At 52.7% G+C, this 12,955-nt stretch overlaps 4 protein-coding genes across 4 annotated transcripts; 2 read left to right on the top strand and 2 right to left on the bottom strand.

Moving 5' to 3' along the window:
* Positions 1-679: 679 nt before the first annotated feature.
* Positions 680-1,558, top strand: CLUP02_10731 (haloacid dehalogenase-like hydrolase; the record flags this gene model as incomplete). Its single annotated transcript, XM_049289704.1, has 2 exons — positions 680-698; positions 921-1,558. 2 exons carry the CDS (start codon positions 680-682, stop codon positions 1,556-1,558), a joined length of 657 nt encoding a protein of 218 aa, XP_049146849.1.
* Positions 1,559-2,314: 756 nt separating this feature from the next.
* On the bottom strand, positions 2,315-4,025 carry CLUP02_10730 (uncharacterized protein; the record flags this gene model as incomplete). The annotated part of the gene is made up of 4 exons (XM_049289703.1): positions 2,315-2,902; positions 2,958-3,489; positions 3,541-3,698; positions 3,750-4,025. The coding sequence occupies 4 exons, from the start codon at positions 4,023-4,025 to the stop codon at positions 2,315-2,317; spliced, it is 1,554 nt and encodes a 517-aa protein (XP_049146848.1).
* A 1,632-nt stretch (positions 4,026-5,657) lies between these two features.
* On the bottom strand, positions 5,658-6,838 carry CLUP02_10729 (uncharacterized protein; the record flags this gene model as incomplete). The annotated part of the gene is made up of 3 exons (XM_049289702.1): positions 5,658-5,981; positions 6,240-6,353; positions 6,644-6,838. 3 exons carry the CDS (start codon positions 6,836-6,838, stop codon positions 5,658-5,660), a joined length of 633 nt encoding a protein of 210 aa, XP_049146847.1.
* Positions 6,839-7,958: 1,120 nt separating this feature from the next.
* On the top strand, positions 7,959-12,358 carry CLUP02_10728 (SH2 domain-containing protein; the record flags this gene model as incomplete). The annotated part of the gene is made up of 4 exons (XM_049289701.1): positions 7,959-8,129; positions 8,187-8,360; positions 8,412-12,039; positions 12,096-12,358. The coding sequence occupies 4 exons, from the start codon at positions 7,959-7,961 to the stop codon at positions 12,356-12,358; spliced, it is 4,236 nt and encodes a 1,411-aa protein (XP_049146846.1).
* Positions 12,359-12,955: the final 597 nt, after the last annotated feature.

Genomic DNA, 12,955 nt, shown 5'->3' with positions numbered 1-12,955 from the left:
ATAGCTGTCAGACACAGACAGGCCTACTGCCAACTGCAAAGGCGTCTAAACAAAATTCCCAACGACCGAGCATCCGCGACACACTGGCACTGGTCTAAATTGCTGCAGGTTGGGCGTCGCCACATGGAAAGCTCCTCCCAGCAGCAGCAGCACAGCAGACCTCTCTTGCCTCGAAGATTCGCGCCGACCATTCGCATCCCTAGACCCATGTCATCTGGCCGGCTGGGGTCCGGAATTGTGCAACATTTCAGTCAGTCAGCCGGCACTGTGTTCCCACTCCCCGAATGCCCATCCAGCCCAGTGTGGGGCTTTGCGCAATCGCCGCCTACCTATCTTACACTAGCTAAGCCCGCAGGACGCATTCCCGACTCGCGGTCATCGATCCGGTGCGGGTGTGTACGTACTCTTCCGTCTTAGTTGAGGGTTAAACGACTCATCGGAACAGCTCCTCGTGCTCCTCTATAGAAGGTATCGCAACCACCGCAAACTCTATCTCAAGGTCGGGAGATCCTGAGCGTCGTCTTTTGCCGTTGGTCTTAAGCTTTCATCAACACCAAATCTTCTCCCATGAAGAAATTCGTCTCGAGAATGGTTACACACGCTCCCCGGCAATTCGCCCCATTGAAGCCAGGCGCTGCAGTAAACTCAACTGCACCTCGACTCAAAGGCATTGTGTTCGATGTTGATGGAACGTTATGGTACGTGATCAGGTGTCTCATTGCTTGTAGCCATCATACTTTCTCATTCTGTATCTTATTCGAATCCCAACTTTGGCACCTCCGGCAAAGCAGAATCACTTCATCCTGAGCGGGTGGTTTTTCAGACAAGAGTCCATGAATTGCCACACATTTCACATCTTCACAAACTTATTAGATACTCTTACAAGCCGCATATATTTTCTTACGAAATTTGCTGACTAGCATCAAGTGAACCTCAAACGTACATGTTCGGCGAGATGCGTCAAGCCCTCGGCATCACAAAGAAAGTAGACATCCTCGACCATGTCTACTCCCTCCCCACGAAGGAGGAACAAGAGACAGCAATGGAGTCCATTCGCCACATTGAGCGTACGGCCATGGCATCTCAGGTGGCCCAGCCGGGCCTCGTGGAGCTCATGTCCTACCTCGACAGCCGCGGCGTCCGCAAGGGCATCTGCACCCGCAACTTCGACGCGCCCGTGGCACACCTTCTCGGGAAGTTCCTCGAGGGGTCACTTTTCGAGCCTATCGTGACCCGCGACTTTCGTCCGCCTAAGCCAGATCCCGCAGGGATTCTGCATATTGCGCGAAACTGGGGTCTTGTCAAAGAAGCAAGCACCTCGACTGATGCAAAGGAGACAACCATCGGTGATGGTAGTGAGTTGATCATGGTTGGGGACTCGATCGATGACATGACAGCTGGGCGAAGAGCTGGCGCGGCGACAGTGCTCCTTGCCAACGATGTCAATGTACATTTGGTCGACCACGAGCACACTGACTTGGTGATTCGCCGATTAGACGAGCTGATTCCTATCCTTGAGGATGGTTTTAGCAGCAGGGAGCCAGTTTCATCGACATAAAAGAGACGAAGGAGTAGGGACTAGACGGCAACTTGTCTGCTGTCACTTTCATGTCTATTTAGAAAAAGTTCAAGAGAGTATAAGACATCATGGTCTAGACAAGCAGGACGAACTGCTCAATCGTTCGTCTCTGTCTCATTTGCATATCAGCCACCATTGAACCCATCCTCCAAGTTTGCTACATGAAAGGCTTTTTGTGTCGACATATCCCTCCTGTCTTGATCACGATCGATGATGAATGCTCTCCACAAGCTTTCTAAAGACTTAACCGATATGCCTTCCCAGGGTGCGTGAAGTCCCAAAGTTCCCGAAGTCTGCAGGAGAACGTTGTCCATACATGCGCCGAGTGATGCTGATGAAAAGAGGGTAAGAAGCTTCCCTACGATCGAGTCGACACATTCCGCCGCAGGAACTTGGTGCACGAGGCTTCACCCCAGCTTTTCTACGCGTCTAGATGAAGGGGTCTTCTAAGCCGGCGACATTGTCATCACGACGCGTCCTGCGGCTTCTGTTATCGGGCATATCCATCTTCTGAGACGAGTAAAGCGGAGCTGATGCGATTGCCCGTTGAACCCGTTCGTCAGATGCTGGTTGGAAAGCCATCTGGGTAGAAATATGGCAAGTTCTTGGTCCTTGGCTGAAAGATGGATGTGGCTGTTGTGGCGAAATGGCGCGATTTGATGCTCTGTTATGCAGTTGGTGAGCTTGGTGGGGTTGAGGCCCAATGCTATGTGTATAGTCGAAGCCCCCCTGCGACTAGTTGGAGGTGCCGTTGTACACGTCGCTTGCGTAGCTTCTGGGCGCCGGAGGCATGCCAAAGGTAGCTTGTCTCCGGTTCTCTCTTCTCGGATCATCAGGTGTGCCCTTTCGAGGAGGGGCCGGAGGTAGAGGTCCGCCAGGGGCCGGGCGAACAGGCAGGCTAAATGACGCAGCATTGGCGCTCACCGGACCAGCACTATTCGGATACTCGCCAACCTTGGGAATCGAGTTGGTGGTAACAATCCTCTGTCCCATCCCAGGATGGCCACCCGGCTGTCTACTGCTCATTGTGTTGAGCCCATTTCTAGTGGGAGAGCGGTTCGAGTGACTGGCGGGCTCTCTCGGAGAGATAATGCCAGCGCCGGCAATAGGAATTTCTCCTGAAGTAGGCGTGTCCAGGGATCGATCGTTTCCAGAACCCCCGTGATATGTTGGGGAATCATTGGAGTTGAGCAGATCGCGTGTTGCTGGAGAAAGCTGGGGCGCCAAGTGAGACTTGCGATTGTCCCTCTCCATCATACCAACCGCCCACTCTCTCAGGTCTACTGGTGTTCTCTTGGCAGCTTGGACAAACGGATCACGGTCCTGGTGGGAAAAATGTTAGCGGCAAGGTTGATTCATATTTGGGGGATATGCTTACAAAGAGCTCCTGAGGAGTAGGCCGCTCGTCAGGAACCTTGGACAGGCACTTTTGAATCATGTCTTCCAAAATCGAAGGGAAGGCATCGCTCTTGGGTAGCCTGGGCGCAGGCTCGTGGACAATTTGCTGCAAAAGGTCCAGAATGCCGGCGGGTGCGCACTCGCCGTCCGAAAGTTGCTCGCTTGCGTTGAAGGGGAACTTTCCAATGGCCATTTCCATGATGGTCAGACCAAAACTCCACACATCTGACTTGACTGTGTACTTCTCGCCCTGGATTCGCTCGGGTGCCATGTACGTTGAAGTTCCCACAAACGTATCAGCAACAGAGTTAATGAGCTCTCCAGACACGCCAAAATCGCAGAGCTTGATACTTCCCCTAGAGTTCACCAGAATATTGGATGGCTTAATGTCTCTGTGCATGATGTGATGCTTCGAGTAGAGGTAGGTCAAGCCTCCCAAGGTAGCCACGGCAATCTTTCCGAGAACATCTACTCGAACAGGCCCAAAGACCTTGGATACCCGATCCAAAGCACTGGGAGACACGTTAGCCAAGGTTGCTAAAGTATATCAGACACTCGCTTACCCAACGTCCATGTACTCCATACACATAATGACGTCGTTGTGGTCGTTCAGGAAGGCTCCGTAGAAGTTGACGATATACTCGGATGAGCAGCCGTGCATAATCTGAAGTTCGCGCACGATGCGCTTGCGCATCTCTTTCTTCGCCTCCACGTGAATGACCTGTGTTGGTGAGTACTTGACCTTCCGAACAGGGCATCAGCAATGACCAACCTTTCGTGCCATGACAGTGCCGGTAAGAACATGTTTGACTTTGCTGACAGTGCCTCCGTTTCCTGAACCGAGCTCCTTCAGAATTTCTAGGTCCTCTGGTCGCAGATCCAGCTTGTACTCGATGCCAATCTCCAGCTGTGCCGACTGGTCACCGCCGTCCTTATCGCGGTGACTGCTGGTCTCGGCGGTCGGTGGAGGCTTGGGTGCAGCAGGTGTCAAGGCTAGGCCTTTGACGTTCTTGCGCTTCATAGAGCGAGGCGCGAAAGGGTCAGCCATTTTGGGCTAACAGGTCTCCGTCACAGACTCGTAATCGGAAAATCGAAAGTGAAGATGGATAACGCCAGCAGTTACAACAACGAACAGGTATATGTCATGCCCTGTTCACGCTGTAGTAAATAGCCACACCCTCCAGTGTGTGTGTGGTCTCCTGCGCTGCGATTTAAGCTATGCTTTGCCGTCTCGGATCGTCAGGAATTGTGATTCGCGTGTTGGGTAGCGTTCGCACACGAGTTGGACTGGGTCGAATCGCTTGTGCCGAGGACAGATGACTGGAACCAACGGTCTCGTGTAATCAAATACCAAAGACTGGCTTGTCACTGTAAAGGAATCGTGCAATCGGGGTTGCGTCGGGAAACAGGAGGGGGGAAAGGCGAGCTGCGAAGGTTCGTTAATGCTCGGCGCGCCGAGGTTGAGTTTGATATCGCTTTGGCGGAAGAAGCGATGGACGATATCCGAGGTCGACGACTGCGTGTAAGAAAGGAGAAGGAGGAAGAGGGGCGTAAACGACTCGAAATTTATTGGTGTGATTGTTCTCGATGGCGTCCCCGTTTCGGCCAAGGTGGGGTTGGAAGGTAAGGTAGGGAGGCGACTCCGAGAAATGGCGAGGGGGGAGGGGTAGACGAGCAAGAAATAGGCAACGTGCTCCGTGTCGCTGGATAGGAGTAAATGAGAGGGCCTCGTAGAAGTAAACGAGGTTGCTCTCGATAGGTAAACGGGCGGAACGTGGGTCGCGGGTCAGGATGGTTAAGAAGAGGATGACGGGGAGGGGATGGATGGATGAATGAATGAAAGAGGAAGTAAAGCAATAGAACGATGGACCAGTTTCGACCGCTTGGAGAACAAGACGCAGGTGCAGTAGTCGACCTGAGAGGTGAAGAGTAATAAGTGGTGTCAGATCAAACAAAGGTTCGTTCTGCCACACAAACATCCAAAGTAGAACAGACCTGAGGTGCCCGGGTGTGATGGAGTGGGAGACCCCCAACTGGAGCGCAGTGGTACACCCAGTGGAGGGGGAAAGGTAGGTACCTAAGGTGATGGTGCCCAGGTGTCTGAAGTGAGGTACCTTACCTCCACTTACCCGTGGAAGGAGGACGAGGTGGCAGGAACAGCCCACAAGAATCACGGTCCAGTCCGGTCCCGTCCAGTCTAGTGTCGAGACGCAGGTCTCCAGCACACCCCGAGTCAACAAATGAGGGCTCAGAAATGGTTTCGGATCACACAGCGCGGCTGTATCTGTTTAAGACCTGAACCTGGGACCAACCGGGGGCGGCATCCCCTCCAGGTTCTAATCCGCGCTCTAGTAGCGAGAGCGACGGTAACTCGTCCGTGAAGTCTTCCAGGCCTTTCCCACCTTGGTCTCGGTCCGTCAGGGCAGGTTTGGTCACTTGTGTCGTTTCCACTGATTTCCTTGCTGGCCAGCCGACGCTACGCTACATCGTTTCTACCTCGACGAGTTGAGACTGGACGTCTCTTTGGCTTCTTGGTTCGTCGGCTTCGTGGTTTCCTAGTGTTGCAGTTCGCTGTTTCTTTCTCTGCGACAATGGCGGATACGATACAAATGGAAGCGCCCCACCAACGTCTGCGGTACTGTATCCGAATAAGGCTACGGATACTTCTCCTTACCAATAACTACACTAGTAAAGCCAAGTACCCAGAGTTCCCAACGTGCCTTAGGTAGCTAAGGTCAGATGCAGAGTGGCTGGGATCAGCAACGGAGAACAACAAGAGGACCCAAACGGGCCACAGCCCAGCACTAGCCCGGGCCAGTGTTTTAGAGACGTCGAGACCCAGCTCCGGAGTACGGGATAGAGATGACTTGACGCACGTTTTAGAGCTACAGTAGCAGCAGAACGTGAGAATCCTCCAGGGGACCTTGCAGTTCCGTGGAGCCATCGACAACTCTGGGTTGGCGACTGACGGGTCTCTGGACTGGTCCGTCCAGGGAAGGACCTCCTATTTTACCTCAACTCAACGTGAGATATCGGATCCGTGATTCTTCCTCGACAGCACAGACTCAAAAGCCCAGAGCCCGCCTCGATCCACCTCACTCTTCCTATGGGGTACCTTACTCTACAAGTAAGTGTGTATACGAGCCGGGGCCCGACGGCTATCCTTTCCTCTACGCTTCAGCTTCCCATCAACATTAGCAGGTCGTTAGCGAACAAGGCGAAAAGACAATTTCGACTATGACTTGGAGAGGGCTACTGGTACCTTACTCTCTGGCCTGCCGCTGTATCCGCCTGCATTTGACACCATCGGTCCCAACCATTGCCATAACATGGCAGAGGCAACGCAGTAAAAAATAAGCAGTACGGGAATGCAGATCTACACGCCAATCAAAGACATCTAACTGCCTCTAAATTTATCTACTCCCATCCGCTCCTACGACTATCTGTACCATCCTTCCATGATGGCCCACAATTCATCCATTCACCATTTAAGAAGCCGTCAAGTCCAATTGCATCGCTGTCTCCGTCACCCTTTCAACCCGTCACTCAAGTCCATGACAGGGGCTAGGAGTCGTCTGGGCACTTCATATAAGCCGGTGGGCTGCCACGCTGGGTGTGATGGAGGCAACTCGAGCCAACGGTGGTGAGGCATTGAAGAAATCCCACTTTGTTCTGTACCAGGGCCTTGAGTCGCAAAATGGCCTGGTGTCTCAGTGTCTTGCCGCCCGCCCACATTGCCCCTCCCACACCTACCAACAAGCCTCGAATGTCTGAGTGTCTGGTCAGTTCTGCTTCCCGACAGGCTCCAGATGGCTGCCCAAGCGCGGGATTGTGCCATGATGTGCTGCATGATGGGTTCATGGCTTGCTAATTTGTCGCTGGCTGCAAAATGCGCTTCCCTGCGGCGCCAACGTCTGTGTCATATTGACAGACGAAGATGAAAACTCTTGATAGGATCCTCCTTCGCGATTTCCTGTTTATGCTGCTTATGCCAACTGTGATTTCGGAATAGTATCATAGAAGTAATATCGCCTAGGGTTGACAGATTCTTTGCATCCCTTCTGCCTCCGCACAACTAGCAAGTGACTGGAGTTTGTTGCATTCGTGAAGGAACAGCTGGAAAGAGTAGGACTACGCTGTTCGCAGGCAAGCCAATTCAAGCCGTTTAAGCCAAACGCTTACAGACTAACACAGGTTGCTGTCTACCCCTAGTATCGATCATTGCAAGAAGCCTCCCATTATTCAGCTGAGCTACTTGAGCTGGCGGCTATCCCAAGAAATAGTCACTGAAGCTTCATGATTCTCTAAAGGATACTTGAGTTGATGCAGTGACTCTTCTCAACGAGACCGTGTCGGGTGCATAGAGTCATGAACGGCGACTTAGAATAGCGGGCTGTGGTTAAATCATCCTAGGGTAGCTAGTCTTCGGAAATCTGGGATTCACATCGCGAGCAGGGGACGCAGAATCACTTTGCATGTGGTATCGCAGGTGGCATACCTTCCTTACCTTACGGAGTACCTAGTATAGGTAGAGTACCTAAGGTACAGGGATACCTATATTGCGGATAAACCGATAAGATAAGCGGCTCTGTTCAGAGGCCGGAATAACTATCACCAGCCACAGTGGACCTTCCGGGTCCGAGGCTGAAGGTCGGGTCAGCGAACGAGGCGCGCTGGGAGAGCCATTGGAGGGAGGTCCAAGCTTTCAATTATTCCAAGTGCAGGTGTGCTGGAGAGGCAACTGAAAATTGCCCGGTCAAGGACGCCTTCCTTCAATTCTTGCCCACGTTCTTTCCTCCGAATTTGAGCGAACCCATCTCGACATCGATTCATTAATCCGGGCACGATACTTTCTTTTCTAATCAAATTCTGAGCCTAGTCGAGCTCTCTCAGCGATCGCAACGCGCCTACCAGGTATCATCCACCGACGAAGGCGTCACTTTCACCACGCGCTGCGACTTTGATTCTAGGCAACTTCAAGATGAGCGCCTCAATGCGGGATTTCGTCGACGGCGAGGCCGAGCTCGATGATGAGGATGAGGAGTCTCTGGATGAGGATGCCGACCCTAGATCTGCGCGCAGAAGAAATGCGGCCCCCGAGGACTCCTCCGAAGAGGAAGAGGACGATGAAGATGAGGAGGAAGCGCGCAAAGTAGGCGATGGACATTCAGATCACGTTGACGACTGACTAATTTTTTCTCACACTCAGATTCGCGAGGGATTTATCGTCGACGAAGATGAGGAAGAGGAAGTAGGTGAGGACGAAGATGCTCACGAGCGAAAGCGGAAGCGAGAGCATCGCGACAGAGAAGAAGAAGAGCGGCTGGATGAGGATGACCTGGAACTTATCGGGGAACAAATCGAGCGCAGAGCACCAACACAGGTACGATGTCCCCATGGACTATCGCTACTGGATGTACTAACGTGTCTGTAGCCTAAATTCAAGCGTCTCAAACGAGGACATCGGGACGAGGACGACCGTGGCCCCGAGCGACGCGGCTTAGAGGACATGTTCTCCGATGACGACGAGGAAGCCAACGATCAAAAACCCTACGGCCGATCGAACTACCGCCCCCAGGCCGACGAGTTCGAAGACTTCATTGAGGAAGATTATCCGGAGGATGAGGACGAACGAGCGCGTCAGCAGGAAGATGCCGAAGTCGCTCGGCCCCGCGACAGAGGAGTTGGAGGCGTCGTCGACACTTCCGGCCTTGATAAAGACGCCTTGGAGGACATGGAGGCAATCTTCGGTAATGGCGAGGATTACGAGTGGGCCCTCCAAATGGAAGAAGAGCAAGAAGACCGCGAACGCGAAGAGCAGGTCATTGAGCTCAAGGACGTGTTTGAGCCTTCACAGTTGAAGGAGAAGCTCTTGACCGACGAGGACAACCAGATCCGATTCACAGACGAGCCTGAAAGATTCCAGCTGGACCGAAAACCGTTCAAGCACTTGCAAATTAGCGCTGAGCAGTTCAAGGAAGAGGCCCGGTGGATTGCGGGTTTGATGTGGCCCAAAAAGCTGCTCCAGTCCGAACTACACGGACCCTTCACCAAGGCGATTGGCAAGGTCCTCGAGTTCTTTGTCGTTGACGACGTTGAGGTCCCCTACGTCTTTCAGCATCGCAAGGATTACCTGATCCATGCCAAGAAGACCAAAAATCCCGACCATCGTGACGACCCTGACGCCCCTGAATGGATTGTCAGCGCAGACAAGCTTCTTACTCAGGACGACTTATGGCGAATTTTGGAGCTTGATATCAAGTTCCGCTCACTGATCGAAAAGCGGAACGCTCTGGAAAAGACGCTCGAGAACCTCAAATCTGCTGCTAGCATCAAGGACGATGTACTCGAAGATATGATTCCCCAAGCTGCGACCATGGAAGAACTGCAAGATTTGCAGGACTACCTCCACTTCCAGTACACCAACGAGCTCAAGGATTTGTCTTTCATGAACGGCAATGGCAATCAGATGAAGCGCCCAGGCTCCAAATCAAATCTTGTCGACAGAGTCAGGAGGAGCAAGGCTATCGGTTTTGTCCGTGCCTACGGTATCACTCCGGATCGGTTCGCCCAAAACACTCTTCGCGAGGGCAACAAGGTTTGGGCCGACGACGACAGCCAGCTTCCTGACGACCTCGCCGACTCCCTCACGGATGAAGAATTCCAAACCGGTGATACTGTGATGTACGCTGCTCGCCAGATGTACGCAGAGGAGCTGTTTGTCAACCCTCGTATGCGGAAGCACTTCAGAGTCAACTTCTATCAGATGGGCGAAATCAGCTGTCGCCGGACAGAGAAGGGTCTGAAGAAGATTGACGAGTCGCATCCATTCTACGAGGTCAAGTATCTCATCAATCAGACAATCGCCGACGTTGCTCGCCAGCCAGATCTGTACCTCAAGATGATGAAGGCCGAGGAAGAGGGTCTCATCGAGGTTAAGCTGACATTGGAGAACGACGAGGGCTTTAAGCGCTCGTTGCGCCAAGAGTTCATTTCAGACAACTACAGTGAACTCGCGGATCGATGGAACGATGAACGTCAGAAGGTACTTGATCTCATTGTTCCCCGGCTTTCTAAGATTATTGCCAAGGGCGTCAAGGAGTCTCTCCGGACTGCATGCCAAGAAGAAGTTCTCAAAGCCTGCCGCGAAGAATATTCAAAGAGGCTCGATCAAGCGCCATACAAGCCCAAGGGTATGATTCTTGGCACACTGCCCCGAATCATCACTCTGTCCAACGGAATGGCCGATCCAGCTCGCGACCCTACACTCTGGGCTTCTGTTGAGGAAGATGGCCGGGTCATTGAGCAGGGAAAGCTGGGCAATCTAGCTCGTGACGAGCGAGCTCGCGAAGAATTTGTCGAGATCGTCAACAGGCGCCGCCCGGATGCCATCGGTATCAGCGGCTGGTCTGCAGATACGCAGAAGCTTGTGAGAGACCTGGAAAGTCTAATCAGCGAGAAGGGCTTGATGGGGCCCGAGTTCGATGACCCTGAGCTTGGGGAGTATCGCACTGAGCCTCTCGAAGTCATCGTGGTAAATGACGAGGTGGCTCGTCTCTACAAGGACAGCCCTAGAGCAGTCGCAGAGCACCCTACTCTCAGTTCACTCACAAGATATTGCATCGCTTTGGCGCACTACATGCAAAACCCACTCAAGGAGTATGCGGCTCTTGGTAAAGACATTGCATCGCTAGCTTTCCACCCTTGTCAAAACCTGCTGCCCCAAGAGAAGCTACTCAAGCACCTCGAGTCCGCGATGGTTGACATGGTTAATCTGTGTGGTGTCAACATCAACGAGGCCGTGGGCGATTCTTACACAGCGAACCTCCTGCCCTATGTCGCCGGTCTCGGCCCCCGAAAGGCCACAAGCGTCATCAAAGCCATCAACGCGAACGGAGGAGCTGTCGGCAGTAGAGATGAGCTGGTTGGCGACCCCGACAGTGGCAAGCTGCCAGTTGTGGGCCCAAGAGTCTGGAACAACTGCGCCAGTTTCCTCTTCATCGACTACGATGCGACCAACCCCGCCTCAGACCCCCTTGACAACACCCGTGTTCACCCAGAGGACTACGAGCTGGGTCGCAAGATGGCAGCTGACGCCCTTGAACTTGATGAAGAGGACGTCAAAGCGGAGACGGATCACAATGGACCTGGCGCTATTGTTCGAAAACTCTTTAAGGAAGACGAACAAGAGAAGGTTAATGAGCTTATCCTCGAGGAATATGCGGAGCAACTTGAGCGTAACTACAGCCAGCGGAAGCGCGCTACGCTCGAGACAATTCGGGCTGAACTTCAAGCCCCCTACGAGGAGTTGCGCAGAAACTTCTCAAGCCTCGGTCCGAACGAGATTTTCACAATGTTCACTGGCGAGACCAAGGACACACTCGCTCAGGGCATGATCATCCCCGTCAACATCCGAGTGGTGAAAGATGACTTCGCCATAGTGAAGCTTGACTGCGGTATAGAGGGCCGCATCGAGTCGCACGACGGCCCTGATGGTGTTCGCGTCAGAGGTCTTCTCACGACAGGGCAGACGGTGCAAGCCAAGGTTCTTGAGGTAAACTACAAGGACTTCTTGGCCAAGCTTTCTGCAAGAGAAGCCGAAGTCAAACGCCCTTACAAGCGTCAATTATACCATGGCCATGGCCAGTGGGACGAGAGACTGGAGGCAGCTGATAAGGAAGAACTCCGCGAAAAGGACAAGACCACTGGACGCACCCAGAGAGTCATCAAGCACCCGCTGTTCAAGCCGTTCAACGGATTGGAAGCTGAGCAATGGCTTGGTACCCAAGCCGCCGGAGAGGTCATCATTCGACCTTCCTCAAAAGGTAACGACCATCTGGCTATCACCTGGAAGGTCGCCGATGGTGTTTTCCAACATGTCGACGTGCTTGAGCTCCAAAAAGAGACGGAGTTTTCCGTCGGCAAACTTCTCAGGGTTGGTGGCAAGTTCACCTACAAGGATCTGGATGAGTTGATCCACGAACACATCGAGGCTATGTCTCGCAAGGTGGATGAGATGATGCAGCATGAGAAGTTCGAGAAGCGGTCCAAGACGGATCTTGGTAGGTGCCTCCGTACTTTACTTTTGAGATGAGCGACAACTGATCATGCAATACAGAGAAATGGCTCACTACATACATTGATGCCAATCCCAACCGGTCCGCTTATGCGTTCTGTATCGACCCCAAGCATCCCGGTTACTTCTGGCTTTGCTTCAAGGCGAGTCGTGGATCTCGTGTCAACTCGTGGCCTGTTCGCGTTATTCCGGGTGGCTTCGAGTTACTGAAGCAGGCTTACCCTGACATGAGAGCGCTGTGCAACGGCTTCAAGATCCGTTACCAGACCGAAATCACCAAGATGCAGAAGGGCGGTGGTAGATAGGGTCCATCTGCCCATGGCACTAGGCCTTCCGCCCCTGTGACTAGGGACTACGTCACAGCTAGCTTGCCGCTTGAAGGCTGCTATGGAGAGCGGGATGGCAAGAATGGACGACATTTGATAACGATGAAGAAGAAAAAGACTACCTCAGATGTGTGGGCAGTTGAACAGACGCCGGGTCCCAGTGAAGTAGTGCGTGGAATTGTCTTATTTGGGAACTCCTCGGTTCCCTGGAATCGATTTTGGGGGGGGTTTCACGGAAGCGAACGGGGGTATCACGCATCATCATCATTCATGTAGATTAGTAAAAAGGCCCTTGAAGGTCAAAAAGCCAGTAGACAAAAATTGGAATTCCTCAACGACAATAGTCATCACTCAGCTCAATCATGGGACTCTCTCACATGCTGAACATAAGGTACCGACGTTAAGTTCTTCAGGGACTACCCTCTTTTAGGTGAAACCTCGGTGTACATCATGAAGCTCGATGCCTTTGTTATTGAAGAGTTGCAAAGCAGCCGGGCAGCTAGCTAAGTTTAATATGTCTCTAAGTCTAAGTTGATGTGCCGATCATGTACTAGTATTAACAAAAGGAAAGACCAT

This window comes from Colletotrichum lupini, chromosome 5 (genome assembly GCF_023278565.1).
Source record: "Colletotrichum lupini chromosome 5, complete sequence".
Lineage (NCBI taxonomy): Eukaryota > Fungi > Ascomycota > Sordariomycetes > Glomerellales > Glomerellaceae > Colletotrichum > Colletotrichum lupini.
The sequence above is the reverse complement of the archived record's forward strand: the minus strand, read 5'-3'. Positions and strand labels throughout refer to the sequence as shown.